Genomic DNA, 21273 nt, shown 5'->3' with positions numbered 1-21273 from the left:
AGTTTTATTGGTTTTACTACTGTGTGATACTTTTTTTTTTAAATATAACTGTAAACATTTTTTATAGGCTATTTGCGTAGGTACTTCTGTTTTTAACTGAATATATTATAAAGTTTGACGCCATTTAGAAAATATCCTGCTTTTATTCACAAAAATATCAATTTCAGCAAACATATATTTTTAATTTTAAATGAAACGCAAAATAATTTATTATGACTTAAGTACTCGCATAAAAGTTTATTTGCGTACCCAACAGAAACGAACGGAAATCCTTATTTTTTTAAATAGAATTGATCTAAAAATACAAATATTAAAAAAAATTAGATCTATTAACGAAAATGTCAAAAGTGTTGTGTAGATTAACAAAACACTAATAGAAAAATCTACCAGAAAACAAACAATATGTACGGCAACAACTTTCTTAGTTTTAAAATGATTTTCTTATCAATATTGTTAATTTTTTTGATTGTCATTTCCTGTTAAAGATAGAAAAATTAATGAGTAATGATCTTAAAACGTTTACACTTAATTTAATTGTTTTTTATGATTATAAATTGATTATCTATATTATCTAGTGAAATATCTATCCAGTTAATCAATGTTGTTTTGATCTCGAGGTCTCCCTAGTATTGCTCGATAATTATTTCAAGAAGTCCGACTACTGTAAATAAAACTTCTACATCACAGTTATAAAAATATGCGAATTTTGCTTATCTCGAATTTCTTATAGCCCAACTAATTTATTATTCAATAAGTTTTAAGTTCACATAGTGACGATTTCATTACGATTAGATAACATTTTAATTTATAAATTATGTCTTTTTTTTATACTGATCATAAGTGTGTTATTTATATGCAATTTAATCTATGAACGTGCATCGAAAGTGTTTCAAAAACGGTGAAAGTTTTAAAAGTTCAATACGTGCTTATTATAAAAAAAGGGGTTTGATGTTTTGGTATATAGGGGTCCTAGACCAGGCAAGGGGAGGAACAGCCGAACTCGGCGGTCGCCCAGCCCTAATGTTCCTGGCACTGATGGCTTGTCGACGGTAGCTCCCGGCTACGAACAGTATCAGAAGTCTTTGCTCGAGGTGCCTTGGCCTCACGCAGAGTACGGCGAAGCATCCAGTGACGATCTCAGCTCTGAATGGGACTCGGATGTACCCGAACAACCAAAGGTTAATGATGGTATTGTTATTGTTTTTTAACGCTATGCATTTTCATTAATATCACTGCTGTGAAGTGTAAAGAAATAAACATATAGTGTTAATATTATTATAAGACGTGGATATTTTTAACTACTTGGCTACAACACCTACTGCGTTGCAATTAATATAGAATTTTTATCATTAAGTATCACCTTATTTAACATATTTTAAATCGTGTAATGAAATATACGCAATCAGGTTATGATAATAACTGTTTTTATAATGAGTAGGATCAAAAATTAGAGGATAGCTTAAAAAAAAAAAACGTGATATTACATAATTATTTTTTTATTAGTACCCACAGCAACTCAGGATATTGGGTTTATATTAAATTAATAACAACATAATTATTATTCTCATGTAAACATATATTTTAACATTTTAATGTCAACAGAATATTGGCTGAAGAGACTTTTATCGAATTCAAAAAAAAAGGTGGTAAAAATATAAATTTTTAAATACTTAATTCATCTATTCGTTGATTGTACGTGTCTATTTCAAACAAAATGTTCAAATTTGTTAAAATTCAATGTTCTAAGGTACATGAAAACGTCACCAGTTGTAATAATATTAATGAACATTTATAGCGACGCAAATATTACGATGAAATCGTTACTTGACAATATAGAAACTGCGTTTTAGGAGTGCCTCAAGTCTCGCACATGTTTAATAATTAAAATATCTTCTTAAAAATCTGAATGACACCGTTTGTTTGCTGAAACTTATTGCCATCACGTTCGTTTCTCTATCGGATTCGTATATTTTCTTTGGCTAATCTAATGAGAAAACTTATACTGATTAGTATTAATAATTAAAAGTGTTTTATGTGTGTAAATGACGCTGCAAAAGACTGCTTAAAGTAGAAATATAATGATGACAACAATAGCTATTTAAAAATATTATTGCAACTCTGTTGTAGATAATGGAACGGCCTAGTAACTTTTCTACTAAAAGTTACTGACTACTTTTATAGTTATACGTATGATAGATTACAATTGTTTTGATGATTAAAACGCTTAGTCACATAGTATCTTTATAGTCTGTGTGTGTTAAAGATTACTCTCACCGATGTCGGCAAATCTGAAAATCTTCCTTCACGCTATATTTGTCTGTTAAATATCGACTGAGTATTTTCTGAACACATATGATACTGTTAGGTTTATTTAGTCTAATGTTTGTTTAGACAACGCTTCAATTTTAATTAAAAAACAGATGCCAGGAGAAAATTCACAAGAAAAAAATTGAACGTGAAAGCGTTCCAATTGTCAATTACAATAAAATTATATATTTTGGTTTTTATGCGATTTCTCAATAAAAACATAATATTTTTTACACTTGAAATTTATCAAATGGAAACATTATTTTTTCATCAAAATAAATTTTTTTAAACAATTCATTTAATTATTCTATAACATTACACAATTTGAAATTTTATGATACTCTATTGATTAGCGTGATACAGTATTGAAATTCTATTCATTTTATTTATTTTCAAAATTATTTAGTTATAAGTAACAAGCATTAAGTACATAAGTAGACTATAATCATTGTGTATTTAATTTAATATGTCTAAAACAGTCTTAATATCGTGAGATAATTGATCACATTAAAGTTCATTATAACAAGACTGATAACAAATGTTTAAAAAGTATCTAATAGTTACATGAATCATCAAAATTTTCCCTTTAAAAATAACAAATTTTAACAAATTGATATTTTAAAAATAGTTAACTGACAATTGTCGTTGTCATTAGGATAAACAACTTTGAACTCTGTAAGCTTAATATTAAAAATTCCTCTGTTTCAATTTTATCATTTGAATTTCTAATAAAATTCATGAAATCTTTCGGTGAAAAATTATATTATTATCTAGAATATTAAAAAAAAAAACATTTTCTTTGAACAACAAAATAATTTAGAAAATATATTCTTAATTAAAATAAATGAATAATTTTTTAATAAAAACTTTACACTATAATATAAAAAACATTTTTAAACTTTTCTAGACTAATAATTTAACACATTTTATACAAATAAAATGTATTTAAAGAAAAAGTCGTTTATTAATGTTTTTCTCTATCTGGTTGCTATCGTCATTATGCCCGTATAATATTTATAATTGTGAAGTTTATCAACCTGCATGACGTCAACAATGGATAATACTATAATTATTGGCATACTATTTCGTTATTATTGAATGAAGTTTTAAATTGTTTTCGGTTTTAATTTAACATTTAATTCGATATATGGCTTACATTTTACCAAAACATATTATTGATATTTCATTAACACTAATCGATGCCAACAATTTTCGTTATTAAATATTTTTGCTGTCTCATAATAATTGATATTCGATGTTATTTCTTGTAGACATATGTTAATATGAAGTTAATATATTAATCGGTAAGAGTGGTACCGGGCTAGTTATTTTTATCATCTAAGCGTTGTTAGTCGATTAATTATGTGTCGAAAGGCCATTTATCGTTCGTTAAAAATGTTTCATTCCTATTTAGCAAACAAGGAAAGATCAGTTCAGTTTTTCTTCAATTACATGCTCTTATTAGACATCACTAACTGTAACTTAAACAACTGTTTTAAGTCGTGGCTTGTTCAATGTTCTAACAAAATAATATCCAGTTAGACTTGCACAGAATTCTTAGAAAGATATCCAAATTAGAATGATCGTGACACTAGAGTCTGGACTAACGTTAGGGGGATACTTAATTTATAAAAATGCTAAAAAAATCAAATTTTCCATCATGGAAATACTTGTTTGTTATTTATTGGTTGCGCTTTTAACAGAATAAGTATTCAAAAATGATAAAAGTGGCAACGTCGTAATACAATTTTTAAGTTATGCTTAAAAAAATTGATTACATAACCATACTCCCTTTCCATCAGAGTAGCCTCGAAGATCTTTAGAAAATTATTGGACAAGAAATTTTGTTTCTGGTATATAATTTTGTGTATGATTTAATATGAAATATTTTTGTATCGGAGGTACAGATAAACTGTAGATAATTTTTTCAAGAAGAGTATTATTGGAAATAATTAATAATTAAGAAGGGTAATTGCTTGTATTCGCCAAATATAAACATGATCCTATTTATAGTTGTCGATTTAAAAACAATTGTGTCAAGGTATCCTACTAATGTGTGGATAGTGATTTTCTACATATACACGTTATAATATTTTCATTTAATTTAGTATCTGGGTAAATCTTTTGAATTAAATCATTAGTTTGGATAGTCTATGTTTTTATTTGAGGTTGTATGAGCATGTAATTATATTCAGTAATACACAAACAACCGAGGTCCTAGTTCACCGACGTCAGCTCAGACTGAAAATTATCGACGGACAATAATTGTCCGTCATATTTATTTATATTTATTATAAATAGATCAAATTACCATATGTACAACATGGTAATTTGATTTTTAATTACGAATTTTAATCTATATTATTCTATCAAAGAAAAAGTCAATAGAAAAAAACAATACGTTGTTGACAACGTTGAATAAAAAATTAATATTATTAGATAAATTATTTTATTGGAATTTAATTTTAATATTAATAAGTTATAAAAAATTCAATATTAGAATACGATTTCATTGTGTTCATTAAAATATTAACATAAAGCACAAGGTCGGTACAACATTAAATATCACAGATCAATATAATTAACCTATCTACCATTGAATTCGGTCGTTTACTACATTATAGAATACCTTTTTAATAAATATTTTAGTTTTTAATGATATCGTGTGTGTCATTCAATAATTTTTGTATTTCTCACAACTTTTATCTTAAATCCTACGATTTTAACCTTTTTACATAATATGCACGTTCTTTTTTTTACTGTGTTCTACAACCGCGAATATGTATTAACTATTTCGAATGCAACAGAATAGTTTAATAAATGTTTTTTACTTGCAAAGTTTCACTCNTCAATGTAATTAACCTATCTACCATTGAATTCGGTCGTTTACTACATTATAGAATACCTTTTTAATAAATATTTTAGTTTTTAATGGTATCGTGTATGTCATTCAATAATTTTTGTATTTCTCACAACTTATATCTTAAATCCTACGATTTTAACCTTTTTACATAATATGCACGTTCTTTTTTTTACTGTGTTCTACAACCGCGAATATGCATTAACTATTTCGAATGCAACAGAATAGTTTAATAAATGTTTTTTACTTGCAAAGTTTCACTCGAAAAATGCAACAAAATATTACCATTGTCGTACGTCGACTTGACTAAATGATATGCGTTTTACTTCGGGTCACTCACATTTTAGTGAGGGGAGGTAGTTATAAATGAATCTCTTCTTTCTTCTTTCCCAAGTTGTCGGTGATGCGTCTACTGTTTAGTGTCCTCAGGCCCGCTGAAATTTTACATAAATCTTCCTTTAGATTCCGAATGAGTCAATTATTTCCTACTAGACACTGGAAAACCGCACATTTACATGATAATGTAGTAGTTACCAAGAAAACGCGTAGGCGGCTTTACACGCCGTAAGCCAAAACTAACCTTATTAACGATTAGTAGGTTTTTATTCGATTTAAAATAATTTAATGGTTTAAGTGATTACATCATGAAAATCTGTTTACATTAATTTTAGCCTGTGACATTTTCTATAGTTATCAATTTGTTATTTTGAAATTTTGTTTTGACTTAATTTAAACATTATTTTCACGTTTTTTTTTTCATAATTCTCAATTATTAATTTGCATTGCGCAATAAAAATCTTGAACTAATGAATAAAAACACATTTCGCACTATGAATATGAATAACAAATGATTTCATTAATTATAAAACACGTCGTATTTAATAAACCAAGTTTTGAACTTGATTAACAATCGAAGTCGTAATCTTTAATTTTTTGCATTTCCCATTTTTTTACAAAAAAAATGGTTATCAAGAATAAACTAAGTTAACCGATCCAATTTTATTAAATCTTAAACAAATTAAGACAAATAGTTTAAGAAGTTTCAATTAAATCTCTAAATAGAAAAAGGATAATATTCCAAATGACTAAAATTTAAATGAAATGTCATACTGTAGACAATAAGTCGTCTATTGATTTTTATAATGTTATACAGTATATATACGATGTTTTATGGAATAAATAAGGTTAGGTAAAAATAAATAATTTTTTTTATGTACAGGTTTTTAATTAAAATTAGGAAAATCGACAATATCTTTTACGCCAAAAAGTTTAGTGCTATGAAATGTTATTCTTTTTTACTCAACAGTTCAATTCTACGTGAAGAATATTTTTACCTCAGCGTTTAACTACATGTTTAAGAAATTCTAACCGAATACCATCTATCCAATAAACATGGTCGAAAAATCGTGCGTGAGATATTAAAAAAAAATTTTCAAGTCAATTATGATCGGAGTTAAATTAGTAATCTTCTATTGTTTAATTTACCTACCCTGTTTTATATTTAAGTGATTTTGAACTTTATCACTTGAAAATCCCTACCACATTTACTTCCAGGTGACGTTAATCTAGCTGTGTGTGGTATTGTTGATTTTTTTTTTTTGTTACGATGATATTGTTATGGACTCAGAATACTTCATAAATATAATACGAAATATATAAATAATGCATGTCATGCTTTCATTACGACAGCTGTGACGTTTAACGCCTTCACGCTGGAAACCTTACTCAAATTAGATAGTACAAAAACTTACGGATACAGAACAAAGTATTTTGTATGCATACGAACAACGTCTTTATTTTTCCATTTAAAAAGTAATAGTTTTAATAAAATATTAAAGATCTTAGATTTACTGCCAAAAAAAAAAGAAAGATAATTCCACTTTATAACAACTTTTAGGTAAGAATGTAAAAAAATTGAATTTTTTATTATTATCATTCAATTAGTAATCTATATCCAAATCAATAGATTAATACTTGTTACTTTTAAATTGAACAATATGCTTATATATGTTTTTTTTTTAACAGACTTCCGGATGGCGAAAATTAAGAAATATTGTCCAATGGACGCCTTTTATTCAAACTTACAAAAAACAAAGATATCCATGGGTTCAGCTTGCTGGTCATCAAGGTAATTATAACTCGTGTAGTTAAATAATATATTAGTTGTCTGTCAAATATAATATAGTTTATCTAATCACAAAAATATGAAAATTATTTGATATATTTTTAATTAATCAAGTGTTTAAATAAATAAACACATGATTGATTAAGTACATTCTCATTTTCGCTATTAATTTATTTAAATATTCAAATACTATATTCAAAATTAATTAATAATGTTTACTCCTTTATGTTTAGGGTGTAATATTAAAATTAATATTTTGCCACAATACTACTCTAAATATGTATTCTATAAATATAGTATGATTTTATTAAAAAGTGCTATTTAGGTTATTTGATATTGAGACAAATGAATGAAAATCGATAGGTTTTATTTTTATTTCAAAAAATAAATGTATTTTAAATTTCAAGAATTGAAAATATAAATCGTGTAACTAAATAAAACAAAAATAAAAATTATTATTACTGACATTTGATTATACAAGTACATACTATTTTGTATGGTAGGCTGAAATATTCATTTTTTCACTGTTTTTTATTTATAATTAAATAAAGAAGGTGAATAAAGACGTCATAGATTCAAATTTTTAATATTATATTAAACATTGTGTGTAACTCAAATTATTTTATTTATTGAGTTATTTAAATATTTTACTATTCAATGAAAATACATTTTTATAGAATCGTTTAAAAATTAATTATTAGTTAGTTTCACATTTTATTAATTTTATTTAAATATTTTTGAAGTCTTATTTTTTTCTTATTGGAAACTAAATATGTTCAGGTTGCATTGAAAGGTTGTTACTGTCTGTCTTCGATGACAATTTTTTTTGTGAATTACTGAGGAGCAATACATTTTTATGTAGCAGCTACAATATGACCTAATTGAACCCTAAAATTTTAATACAGAAATATCTTTACACAAAACTAAATTATTTAAAAAAAAAAGTATATTTTTTAGTATTAGATTAATAATATTTTTGCTATAGTTTTAATTTAAAAAATATATATTTGTGTTGATAACATCGCTAACAATAATCTCGATGTGGCCGAATCGATAACACGAAATTACCTGATGTTGATTAACTCGGATACAAGTATTTTTTTTTTGCTGAACAAGAGACCAGTTCAGTTATTGAAAAGGCCATCCCTCTCTCCGGCGGCGGACTAACCAACCACCTGTTTTGGAATATCCAAGATTAAAAAATTTTTTCTTTGAAGAAGACCCCTATAGTTCTTATGGAATGCAAAAGCGCTAAAAAAAAAAATGACCCGTATCAAATCTTCTTCTTTTTCCTCGCCTTAATTCCAACTACTTGGGGTCGGCCAAGTCAACAAATAATACATTTTTTATGGCGATAAGCAATTTTTACTACTTTTAAATTTTTAACTGCTTTATTTTAGAAAAATATTAATGTGTGCCATACATTTGATTTAATTATCATTAAGTTCTAGAAATATTTTTAATGGAAACAAACCAGTTTACTTTAGCTTTAAGTAAATAATCACGAATTTTTTTTATAACTTATATTGTTAATAATTATGAATATATCTTGAAACTAAAGATTTCAATTCTAAAAACATATTTTTCTAAAAATATATTATATAACATTGTCTAAATGATCAAATAAAGATCGCATTCTTGCAAAACTATTAATATATTGGTTCAAGATCAAGTAAGAAATCATTTAATATCGATAATATTTTCAAAAGAAGGAAAATTGCAAAATTTTTTTTTAATGTTAGAATAAAAAAAAACGGTAGCACAGTGGGGTCGAGGCACAGTGTGGACGAGGCATAGATGGGACAAGTATAGATGATATCTGACAGTGATTAAAATCACTATCATAAGAAACGCTTCGATGCAAATCTGTAGATAGTGTTTCCTTTAGAGAAATTGGTGAAATATTTTAAAAGCAACATGAACTCTTATTTCTTTAATTATATCCTGATTAGTAGTTCTTTGATTTTAAAATATAATATATGAATAAATACTAATTATAGTTTTTAAATTTAGTATGAAATTGTGAGGCCAGCTATGATGTATGGTTAATAGTGTTGGGCGGTTGATAAGAAAGTAGAGCAGAGAATAAGTGTAGCAGAGATGAGAATGCTTAGTTGGATGAGTGGAGTGACTAGAGAAGATAGGATAAGGAACGAGCATATAAGAGGAAGTATAGGTGTTGCGTCAATCGTGGATAAGATGACAGAAAATAGACTTAGATTGTTTAGTCATGGTATGAGGAAAGAAGAATCGAAAGCTGTAAGAACAGTTATAGAAATGAATGTTGAAGGAAGAAGAGATAGAGGAAGACCAAAAAAGAGATGGAGGGATGCTATTGAATGCGATTTGAGGACAGCTGATGTGAGCGTAGAAGATGTGGGAGATCGTGTCAAGTGGAATCTTAGGATAAGGGTGCCCGACCCCAAGTAGTTGGGATTAAGGCAAAGAAAAAGAAAAATATTACCAGATATTCCGGTGGCAATTGACATAATATGATTGTTATTTCGGAATGTACAATTTAGCGTTTAGTTGGGTTTAAATAATATAGCGTCAAATCAATTACCTACTCTATCGGTTGTATCTCAATATACACTACACTTTAATGATACAATAAATAAATAAACTCACACATACACACATATGCATTTATAACATTGTGTCTAATGTAAGTATAACATGATAAAAAGTAACCGTAAAATGAAAAAAATGGAATATAAATTTTATTACTCATATTAAATGTAATGTAACTCGAAAAATATTTGTTTAAATGAAAAAATATAAGATTATATTTTTATTTATAATTGTCTTTTAAACAACTTTTGTGCGAAACTTTTTTTTGTAAGTTAAATATTTTTTTTTGAGAAAATTAAGAAAGCTCATATTTTTGAACTTTTGCGAGGATTTAAAAAAAAAGCTCAATTCCAATCTTGAGGACTATTAGTATGTCATTATACATATTTTAATTCAACTTTTAAAAAAACAAAATTTTTTCCGCAATTTTTCCTTTGTTGACTGGCCTAGATGTCAATTTTAAACTTGTAATTGAGCTAAAAGTTATGGTAATATATTCAATTTATTTTACTATAAACTTTCATAAATCTTTATCAAAAATTTTTCATCAACTTTAAAGAACCAAAAAAATAGGTTAAAATTGAAAATTTGGACTGATTATTTTTAACATATTAAAAATCAAATCAGTAATAATTTGAAAACAAATTTTTTTTTCTTTTAATTATTATTTTATATATATAATTAGTAATAATATAAAAAATTAGAAGTGATAGAAATAGTCTACTTGCAGATTTGAAAACAACGCGAAAAGTTGATTTAGAAAAGTATATTTTTGCTTCTGATGAAAGTTCCTTGTAGTCCAGTGCATTTTTTTATAGTAACAAACAGTTTTTATTGAAAATTATTGTATCAAGCCCTTTAAATTTTTATACACGTAAAAGTAAAGCAAAATATAACTTCTTTATTATTTTTATAATTTCTCCGTTTAAATTACAATATTAAATATCAATTTCATACTAAATTTAATAATTATAATTAGTATATATTCAAATATTATATTTTAAAATCAAAGAACTACTAATCATGATATAATTAAAGAAATAAGAGTTGATGTTGCTTTTGGAATAATCCACCAATTGCCTAATTAAAACAAAAAAAAAAAAAGTTTGTTGGGAATTTTTTCTGCTATTCTGCAAAATTACTCCTTCGTTGACTAGAATGAATCATTAAATAGAAAATTTTATGAGAATTAAAACAATGTTATTTTTAAGATTAATATGCAGTCAGAAAGTTTTATAATTATTATTTATTGTAAATTTATCAGAAAAACTCATTATTTTTTGCATTTTTATCGTAATAGAACACTTAAATAGAAATCATAGTAATCATTTCTAAGTAATTTTTGATATTTAAAAAGATTCTACTATTGAAATATCCAGAACTGAATTAATTTTAATGATTTACTTTAACTAAAAAAAAAAAAGTTAATATTTTGAATCCCTCTTGTGGGCAGGTAAAGGGTTAGATTTATAAAAAAAACCAAATGATAGATAAAGACATGCATCTAAATAAAAAAAAATATACTGATTTGGTCATTTTTGATAAAGTTATAACAATTAACAAAGTTATAAGTTTTATACACTGGACTACAAGGAACTTCCATCAGAAACAAAAATATACTATTCTAAATCAACTTTTCGCGATGTTTTAAAATGTGCAATTAGACTTTTTCTATAACTTCTAAGTTTTAATATTATTAAAAAATAGTTTTTACATATAAAAAAAAATAATTAAGAACAAAAAAAATTGTTTTAAATTAATACTGATTTGATATAATATTTAATATTAATTTGATTATTAATAAGTTAAAAATAAGGAAAATGACATATTTAACCAATTTTGTTAATCGTTTAAAGTTGATTGTTGTAAATGTTTATAAAAAAAAAAAAAAATTTATTTTACCATAACTTTTAGCTCAATTGGTAAGTTTGACATTGACATAATTAAATAGAAAATTTTATGACAATTAAAAAAATTGTATCGTTAAGATCAATATGCAGTCAGAAAGTTTTATAATTACTATTTATTGTAAATTTATCAGAAAAGCTCAATATTTTTTTGCATTTTTATGGTAATAGATAACTTAAATAGAAGTAATAGTAATAATTTCCTAGGAACTTTTGTTGTTTGTTGAAAAGATTCTATAATTGAAATATTGAGAACTTAATTAATTTTAATGATTTACTTTAACTAAATGTACCAATCAAAACAAAGTTGTTAAAAAGATTTACTCAATTGAGTTTATTATAAAATTTGATTATATTTGTAAAAATCAATTGTTAATTCAGGAGAAAAAACAATCATTTTTTTTAGAAATGATTTATATAGCAACACGTTAGAAAAAAATTTGAATATTATAGTCTAATAGTAGCACACACAAACAGAGTAATAAAATTATTAAATTACAAAGTAAAATGATTTAATTTTGTAGTTGAAACCTATCATATCAAACTTCATTCGTTAATAAATATTTTGAAAACATTAGAAATTAATGATTTTAATTGTCTTTATGGAGACGATGTAATAACTAACTGTTTAATTGATAAATTAGAATTTTTTTTTCAATTTTTGAGAGTAATATCTTCAACTAGATACGAATTGTAGTAATTTGACGTATTGTTGAAAAAAGTAGGTCAAGTTAGAGCAGAGAAAATAAATGATAGTCACAAAAAAATATCTTCTCGGCTTTGCATCGAAGCGAAAACTTAAAATATAGTAAAATAATTTTAATACGAATAAGAAATTTCTTCTTGCAAGGGGCGACTAAAGTGATGGGATCCTTGATCTTTATTGAAGTTATTGAATCTAAATGTGATAAAAATCAAACGAGTTAAAATTTATACTAACTTAAAAAGAATTAAGAAAAAATGCAAAAAATTCATTGCCATATGCGGGTTGGAACCTCGTACCCCAAGCGTGTAAAACATAAATTTTACCAACTCGGCAACCGTACGTTGCTTCCGGCGGTTGAAAAATTGGCTATTTAAGCTAGTTCAAATTTCAAAGTTATTTTTCTCGACTTAAAAGAAACAAACATATTTAAATAAGTTTAACTATCTATACTATATCAATTTTAATTTATATAATATTTATGAAAATCTGTACTCCCCTTGTCAGGTATTTTAAAATAAAATAAAATACAAAACCCAGAATTTTAACACAAAAATAGCATATTTTTGCATACGGTAGTCATTTTTACCATGAAGACAAATCCAGAGGTCAAATTTTTTTTTTTCACATTAAAGTATATTACATAAGCTTTAATTTAAGATATATTTAAAAGTGTCAGTATTTCCGGAATACTTTCAAAAATTAAATTGAAAATATCGTAGTAACAATACGCATGTTTAAAGTTTTGACCCCCCTTGTTAAAGGGGTATGATCCGATTTACAAAAAAAGCGTGCCAGATGAAAGGGGTATATCAATATTTATTATAAAAAAATAATAATATAGATCCATACATTTTTCCAAAAGTTATATAAAATATAAATTAAATAATATAACATATAAAATCGAGATTTTTTTCACGGAAATCGTACGTTTTTCTTTAACTTTGATGTCCGTTTTCACCACGAAGACAAGTCCAGAGGTCAAATTTTTTTTTTTCAAATTAAAGTATATTACATAAGCTTTAATTTAAGATATATATAAAAGTGTCAGTCTTTCCGGAACATTTTCAAAAGTTAAGTTGAAAAAGTTCTACTTTCTATACGCATTTTAAAAGGTTTGCACCCCCCCTGTATAAAGGGAAATGGTCCGATTTTAAAAAAAAGTATGTCGAATGAAAGAAGTATATATAAAGTATTTATCATTAAAGAATAAAGTTGATTCATGCATTTTTTAAAAAGTTATAGCAACATAATGTTAAAAAATGTAAAATATAATATCAAGAATTTTTTCACAAAAATAGCATATTTTTGCATACGGTAGTCATTTTCACCATGAAGACAAATCCAGAGGTCAAATTTTTTTTTTTCAAATTAAAGTATATTATATAAGCTTTAATTTAAGATATATTTAAAAGTGTCAGTATTTCCGGAATACTTTCAAAAATTAAATTGAAAATATCATAGTAACAATACGCATGATTAAAGTTTTGACCCCCCTTGTTAAAGGGGTATGATCCGATTTACAAAAAAAGCGTGTAGATGAAAGGAGTATATAAATATTTATTATAAAAAAATAATAATATTGATCCATACATTTTTCCAAAAGTTATATAAAATATAAATTAAATAATATAACATATAAAATCGAGATTTTTTTCACGGAAATCGTACGTTTTTCTTTAACTTTGATGTCCGTTTTCACCACGAAGACAAGTCCAGAGGTCAAATTTTTTTTTTTCAAATTAAAGTATATTACATAAGCTTTAATTTAAGATATATATAAAAGTGTCAGTCTTTCCGGAACATTTTCAAAAGTTAAGTTGAAAAAGTTCTACTTTCTATACGCATTTTAAAAGGTTTGCACCCCCCCTGTATAAAGGGAAATGGTCCGATTTTAAAAAAAAGTATGTCGAATGAAAGAAGTATATATAAAGTATTTATCATTAAAGAATAAAGTTGATTCATGCATTTTTTAAAAAGTTATAGCAACATAATGTTAAAAAATGTAAAATATAATATCAAGAATTTTTTCACAAAAATAGCATATTTTTGCATACGGTAGTCATTTTCACCATGAAGACAAGTCCAGAGGTCAAATTTTTTTTTTTCAAATTAAAGTATATTACATTAGCTTTAATTTAAGGTATATATAAAATTGTCAGTCTTTCCGGAACATTTTCAAAAGTTAAGTTGAAAAAGTTAATTTTTTGTAAAAAAGTTACCATTTTGAAACCCCATCCTTTGGGCTGTTAAAGGGTCAAATGTTCACAAAAATATATAAAATGATAGGTAATTATCTAAGGTATCTATAAAAAAAAAAATTATATTGATTCGATCATTTTTAAAAAAGTTATGGCAATTTTAAGTAAAAAAAATTGAAAAAATATCGAAAATTAGCGATTTTTAAATTTGTAATTTTTTGGGGGATTTCCCCCGTTTACGGGGAACGAGGGAATTTTTTTCAATTTTTGAGGGTAATGTCTTCGACTAGATACGATTTGTGATCTTTTGACATATTGTTCATCAAAATCGGTCCAGCGAGAGCTGAGATTGAGCGTTCACAGACACAAAAAAAAAAAAAAAAAAAAAAAACACATCATAGTAAAATTAATACCTTCTCAGCTTCGCATCGAAGCTAAAACCATTTAAATAGGTCAATTATTTTGGTTACAAATTTAAAAACCCTAATTTTCGAAATTTTTTTAATTTTTTTACTTAAAACTACCATAACTTTTTTAAAAATGACTGAATCAATATAATTTTTTTTTTATAGATACCTTAAGTATTTACCTATCATTTGATATATTTTTGTGAACATTTGACTCTTTACCAGCCCACAGGAAGAGTTTCAAAATGGCAACTTTTTCACAAAAAATTAACTTTTTCAACTTAACTTTTGAAAATGTTCCGGAAAGACTGATACTTTTATATCTACAGATTTCCATCGAAGCGTTTTTTATGATAGTGCTTTTAATCACTGTCAGATATCATCTATACTTGTCCCAACTATACCACTTCCATATTGTGCCGCGGCCCCCCTGTGCTACCGTTTGTTTATGAACTACTACTTTATTACAATGTAGTGTACTTACTCAAGGCAGATAATTGTATAGTAAGTTTTAATCCGTTTCTAAAATTATAAAGATAAAATACAAAAAAAAAACATTTTTTTTTCGTTTGTAAATACTTTTCTAAAATACTCGCACATCTATTAAAGTATGCTATTATTAAATATTCAGTTATAATACTTTTTATTTCAAAAACATTTAAAAAATTTCCTATGTTTTACGTTGTAACGCCTAAATTACTTTTTTATGAAGAAAATAAGATTAATTTAAGTTTAACAAAAATCTTAAATTTAATTAAATTTTGATCTCATTAAAAAATGTTATGAGGAAATTTAGCCTCTTCTCCGAACTCTTACTTAACAAAGATTATAGAAAAATGCATTCTTTTATTATAATACTTTATATTTCATACAAAAATATTACTTTACTTTAAGATTTTTTATTTTATTGTAAAAAATATTTTAATAAAATTATTCAAAATTTTAATGCGAAGAGATTTGGATTCCATTTATTGAGTATCAACGTTACTTTGTTTTTTTATTAATATATACATAGATAACATTTATTGAACATTGATAAGATTTAGTTTTAGTTATTTTCAAAAATAACATGTAGTAAATTATATTTTTATTATCTTACAAAACGTAAATTTACGCGAGTAGGTACAGTTCATACTTGTGTAATTTTATAATGCATACTCGGCCCGCGCTACATACCCACTTTATATATTAAAATGCTTGCAACTCAATATATACTTATCCTAATGTTGTTATCTACGTAGGCTAAGAATGCAAAAATTTAAATAAATATTATAGAGAAATGATTAAATCAAATGTTATAAAAGTTGTCAGTTAGATCTGGTTTATTGTGAATTTTTTAATATGAATTGTTAATACTTTAATGGAATATACTTCTTTTCGAGATTAAACTGATGGTTAATTATTAAATAGTGTGAATGATGTTGATTCTATATTTAACATAATTAATGAAGGTTTATCCACTAACATGTTGAAAATTAATTATTGTACAACCTATGTCATTGAACTACGTAATATGAAACATAACGAATTATAATTAAGTTAATAATATTACTTAAATTGTTGTTTTAAATACAATTTTGTAACATTGTTATTAGGTAACTTTAAAGCTGGCCCAGAACCAGGAACCATCCTCAAAAAGCTGTGCCCAAAAGAACAGTTGTGCTTTCAAGTTTTAATGAAAGATATGCTCAGACCATTTGTTCCCGAGTACAAGGGTCATCTTACCACTGAAGATGGAGATCGTATCCTATTTATAAACCTCGACTAGATCATATTTTTGGTGTTTTCTTAAAATCAAACTGGTTTGATTGGGTTCATTTTGTATCGTAAAAATAACTTTATGACGTTTTTTGGAATTTGAAATATGTTTCTATAAATAAGTAACCTTCAACGGTGACGTTTCCTTTTATGACGTGTGTTCATTTTTTGTTCATGTTGGCTATATCTTACAACGTGAACTACTAAATCACAATTTATAGAATAACAACTAACTAAAAAGTGCTATCTGCTACAATTACCACTGCTAAGTTAAATATTGGTCATGTCCATGTTCCTTTGAATTCGGTCACACGTGCCTGAAGTCTTGCCAAGATGGTCATAATCATATAATACATTTAGAATTTAAGACGTGTGTGTCAATAATGCAATTTACCAACCAGTTAGCAAAATAATAGTTTTTAACTATTATATACGGTCAAAGTACGATTTCATAAACGATAAATGATTTACAAAAAATTCTTTTGAAATTCAATGATATCATAATGATGGAATTATTGTAATTTTACCCCTTTGAGTCTAATTGATTGTAAATTTTTAATTAAATTAGTAAATAATATATTAAGTTTTCCTAAAAATATTCCTCAAAAAAAAGAATGAAAAAAAATATGTGTTTAATTCATTTTTTCTTATTTTGGGGTAATTTTATCAGAAATTTTATGTTTAAATGTCACGGAATAGCACTGCTGAAGTGGCAATTTTTTTTCAATACAAATTCCTTCAAATCCATCGTGAAGTCTTATGCTATTTTATTGATGAACTTGAGAAATACAGAGAAAAAATAAATACGATGCATTACTGATAATAATTAAATGTTGCTAATTATGTCAATATTATTTACGGTAAACTTATTTGGATTATATATACTTTAAATACAGATAATTCAGTAATGTGCACTAGAGTATTTTAATATGAAATCACAATTTTTTTAATTTTTGGTAAATATTAATAGTATTATTGATTATTTTTAAAAATTTGATAAAAAAAAAAAGTTAAGAAGTGTCATTGGAGATTCTGTATTTTTCCTCTTTGATAGTGTACATTTAATTTGATTTCTTTATATTAACTTGGTGAAAATGTAATGTCAATTTTGAAAATATTTGAATTCTTTTTGCTGGATCAATATTTTATTCATTTATTTTTGAAGAAAATTAACTGAGTACTTTTAGAAAAGAGAGAAAATCATCCAAGTATTATTTATATGTGTTTTTTTATTTATTTGGTTTTAATTATAAAAATTTCAAAAAAAATATATATTACTATTTGTGCGTCCAAACTTTCAATTAATAACTAATTACATTTATAAAGTTAAACTCGTTTTTGTGCAAATATATATATATATATAAAGAGCTTGATTATTTTAACTTAATGGGCAATTTAGTGAGTAAATTGATTAATAGTAATAGTGGGTACTTTAATGAATTAAAATTTGTAATTAAAATTTAAATGAAAAAATGATGATTAAGTATGATCTTTAACTTTAATTATGCAGTATACCTACAGCTAGAAGACTTATTGGGAGACTTTACTACACCATGTGTAATGGACTGTAAAATAGGTGTCAGAACTTATCTTGAAGAAGAGCTGGCTAAAGCTAAAGAAAAGCCTAAATTAAGAAAAGTATGTGATCAATTTTTATTTGAAAATAATTATTTTACATAAGTTTCATTAATTTACCTTTAATAATTTATTTTTTACAGGATATGTATGAAAAAATGATTCAGATTGATCCGAATGCTCCTTCTGAAGAGGAACATCGATTGAAAGGTGTTACAAAGCCTAGGTATGGTATTATCATAGTATATTAATTGTATATAATTGATGACTATTATTTTAGGTAAATAAAACTAGGTAACTTGAAATTTTATTTGTACAGGTATATGGTATGGAGAGAAACAATTTCATCAACGGCTACTTTGGGTTTTCGGATCGAAGGTATAAGAAAAAGCGACGGTAAGTCAAGTAAAGATTTTAAAACTACCAAATCTAAGGAACAAGTAATTGAAGCATTTCGAGATTTTATAAATGGATTTCCACACGTCATTGTAAGCCATCTATCTTATTTTACTTTATATTTCCTATGATAAGATTTTATTTTTAGCCTAAATACATTAATCGACTGATTGCCATTCGAGATGCCCTGGAAGAATCAAAATTCTTTATGACACATGAGGTATGCCATATCGATATTATAAAATTCTTTCTGCCTTATAGAATAATTATTTTTTTACATTTTTTTCTATCTACTATAATTATGAGAATCTCTAAATGTGTCCTTAAATGTATAGACATAATTTGAGAAAAAAATTTTAGCAGGTCTAATTTAATTCCTCCCCTCTCAAAAATATGTTTGTATTAATATATCTAATTTTCAACATTTTTTTTGGGGGACTTTGTCAGAATTTAGGGGAATTAAATTATGCTTAAATGTTTAATTACAAAAACTATTAGTAAAAATCAAGTTAAAATTATATCTATCTTTAATTCAATCTACACATATTTCAACACTAGCCACGTAAAATATATTTAGATATAACGAAAGTTGGTTATATGCAGTGTGTTTTTTTAAAATATACTACTCCCTCCTCAATTTTTTGTTAAATAATGTTTTTTTTATAAAAATATATAGATTAAAAATTGATTTATTCTTTTAAATCATTGTAGATATTATGTTTATTATAAGATGAAATTATTTCTAATGGTAGATATTAGAGATAAATTTCAAAATATAAATGGGTACCACCTTTTTGTGTGCGTAAGTAATGTGAGAGATCGTGTTAAATGGTAATTTAAGATAAGTATGGACGACCCTAAGTAGTTGGGATCAAGGCGGTGAAAAAGAAGACGAAATAGGTACCTATTATATTTTTTCTATTAATTAGAGAATGGTCTAAATAAAATGTTGACTGGTCGATAACCAGATTTCTATTATTTCTTTTTGAGATACTAGCATTTGATGATTTTGAAAAGATAAGGATGGGGTAGTGTTAGTGATGCTCTATTTCTACCGTAACGCATAAATAAAAATTCTTTTACGATTCCTATTCCGTGTAGAATAAGGAGATCAAAATCGAATAATCACAATTCTATAATACAGTCTTGTAAAACATCGCAAACTAAATTCACTACTAAACTGCGTCGGTTACATGTAAGGCTATTTTTTATTATTTTTAAACGCTTATTATAACGATGTTTTTTGTTTTTAAATTTTAAATCGACTTATGAGCTAAAGAAATTCTGTTAATATCAGATTATTAAGCATGATTTATACTGTTAAAAAAAGTAAAAAATATTGATTTTTCCTATTTTTAGTATTGTTAAGTAAAACTATGAATTTATTTGAATTAATGTGGGAGGTATAACACGAAGACAACTGAACATGAAAGTCTTAAGAACCTTTAGATTTATTTTAAGTCTTTCCATAATATAAAACTTTTTAAATAATATAACTTTTATAAGCTTTAATAATTATTGTATTTTTATATTTTACATAATATCAATGTACCAATTGGTAGTTGCTTATGATACCATAAATGTGTTGCTTGAAGTGAAACAAGACAATCCATGAAAGCTTTAACACATTCATAAAAATGTTGTAATGCCACTCTTTATATACCATAAATATTTTTTGTATTTATAATTATGAAATTATATTTGAGAGTTTTATTGAGTAAGCGTTTAACTATCATTAAGCTGTGTATTTCACAAGACCCTAAATAAAAAGTATATGTCAAAAGGGCGAACAAAATGATTAACAGGGATGTCTTCAACTCTATATTTTATTTCAGTGCCATTTATAAAACCTGCTGCTCGAAGGAAGTGTACCTGTTCCTCTCTAGTAGTGGCCCTGTTCACAACAGTTACACAACAAAGACTATCAGTCATAATTACCTAAAAATATTTGATAAACTTATACTTGAATTCATTAATATTCTTGGATTTTTATTTTACAATGCTATTATATGTTACATATATAAGTTAATTATAAAAAGAATCATAGTCTTTAATAAAAATTTATTCTTACTCTATGACATTATAATTCTAAGAAATTTGTCATCATATTTTCATTGTTGTCTTGTAAAATTTCAAGATTAGTCTTAAGTTATTTATATTTTGATTTTATGAAAAATATTTAGAAAATTCAAATAAAAGTAATATTTTCTAAATAAAATTAAACTATATTGAAAATATTATTAATTTAAAAACTAAAAAATATTAAACTCAAAAGCTATTTTAGCGTTGATAATGGTAACATTGTTTCCGAAATACGTATCCGCGACTTTTCAGTATTTTTTATGGCTTTTGAGTTTAATATTTTTTAGTTTTTAAATTAATAATATTTTTAATTTTATTTAATTAATTAGCCACAAATGATCAATTTTTATTATATAATATTTTCTAAAACTGATATTGTTA

At 25.4% G+C, this 21273-nt stretch overlaps 1 protein-coding gene and 1 long non-coding RNA gene across 2 annotated transcripts in view; both read left to right on the top strand.

Annotated features, from left to right (window-relative positions):
- Window positions 1-21273, top strand: part of LOC126905969 (uncharacterized) — a 135694-nt gene that overhangs the window by 113496 nt on the left and 925 nt on the right. Inside the window, exons 3-8 of the mRNA XM_050686178.1 lie at window positions 7193-7295; window positions 16677-16823; window positions 18350-18477; window positions 18558-18640; window positions 18734-18902; window positions 18959-19030. Coding sequence (XP_050542135.1) covers window positions 7193-7295; window positions 16677-16823; window positions 18350-18477; window positions 18558-18640; window positions 18734-18902; window positions 18959-19030 — 702 coding nt within the window. The remainder of the gene's footprint in view (window positions 1-7192; window positions 7296-16676; window positions 16824-18349; window positions 18478-18557; window positions 18641-18733; window positions 18903-18958; window positions 19031-21273) is intronic.
- Window positions 12266-14735, top strand: LOC126906012 (uncharacterized). The gene is made up of 2 exons (XR_007704159.1): window positions 12266-13453; window positions 14565-14735. It is a non-coding gene; the product is annotated as an uncharacterized LOC126906012 (long non-coding RNA).

This window comes from Daktulosphaira vitifoliae, unplaced genomic scaffold (assembly GCF_025091365.1).
Source record: "Daktulosphaira vitifoliae isolate Bord-2020 unplaced genomic scaffold, ASM2509136v1 Scaffold_4, whole genome shotgun sequence".
NCBI classification, from domain to species: Eukaryota; Metazoa; Arthropoda; class Insecta; order Hemiptera; family Phylloxeridae; genus Daktulosphaira; species Daktulosphaira vitifoliae.
The sequence above is the reverse complement of the archived record's forward strand: the minus strand, read 5'-3'. Positions and strand labels throughout refer to the sequence as shown.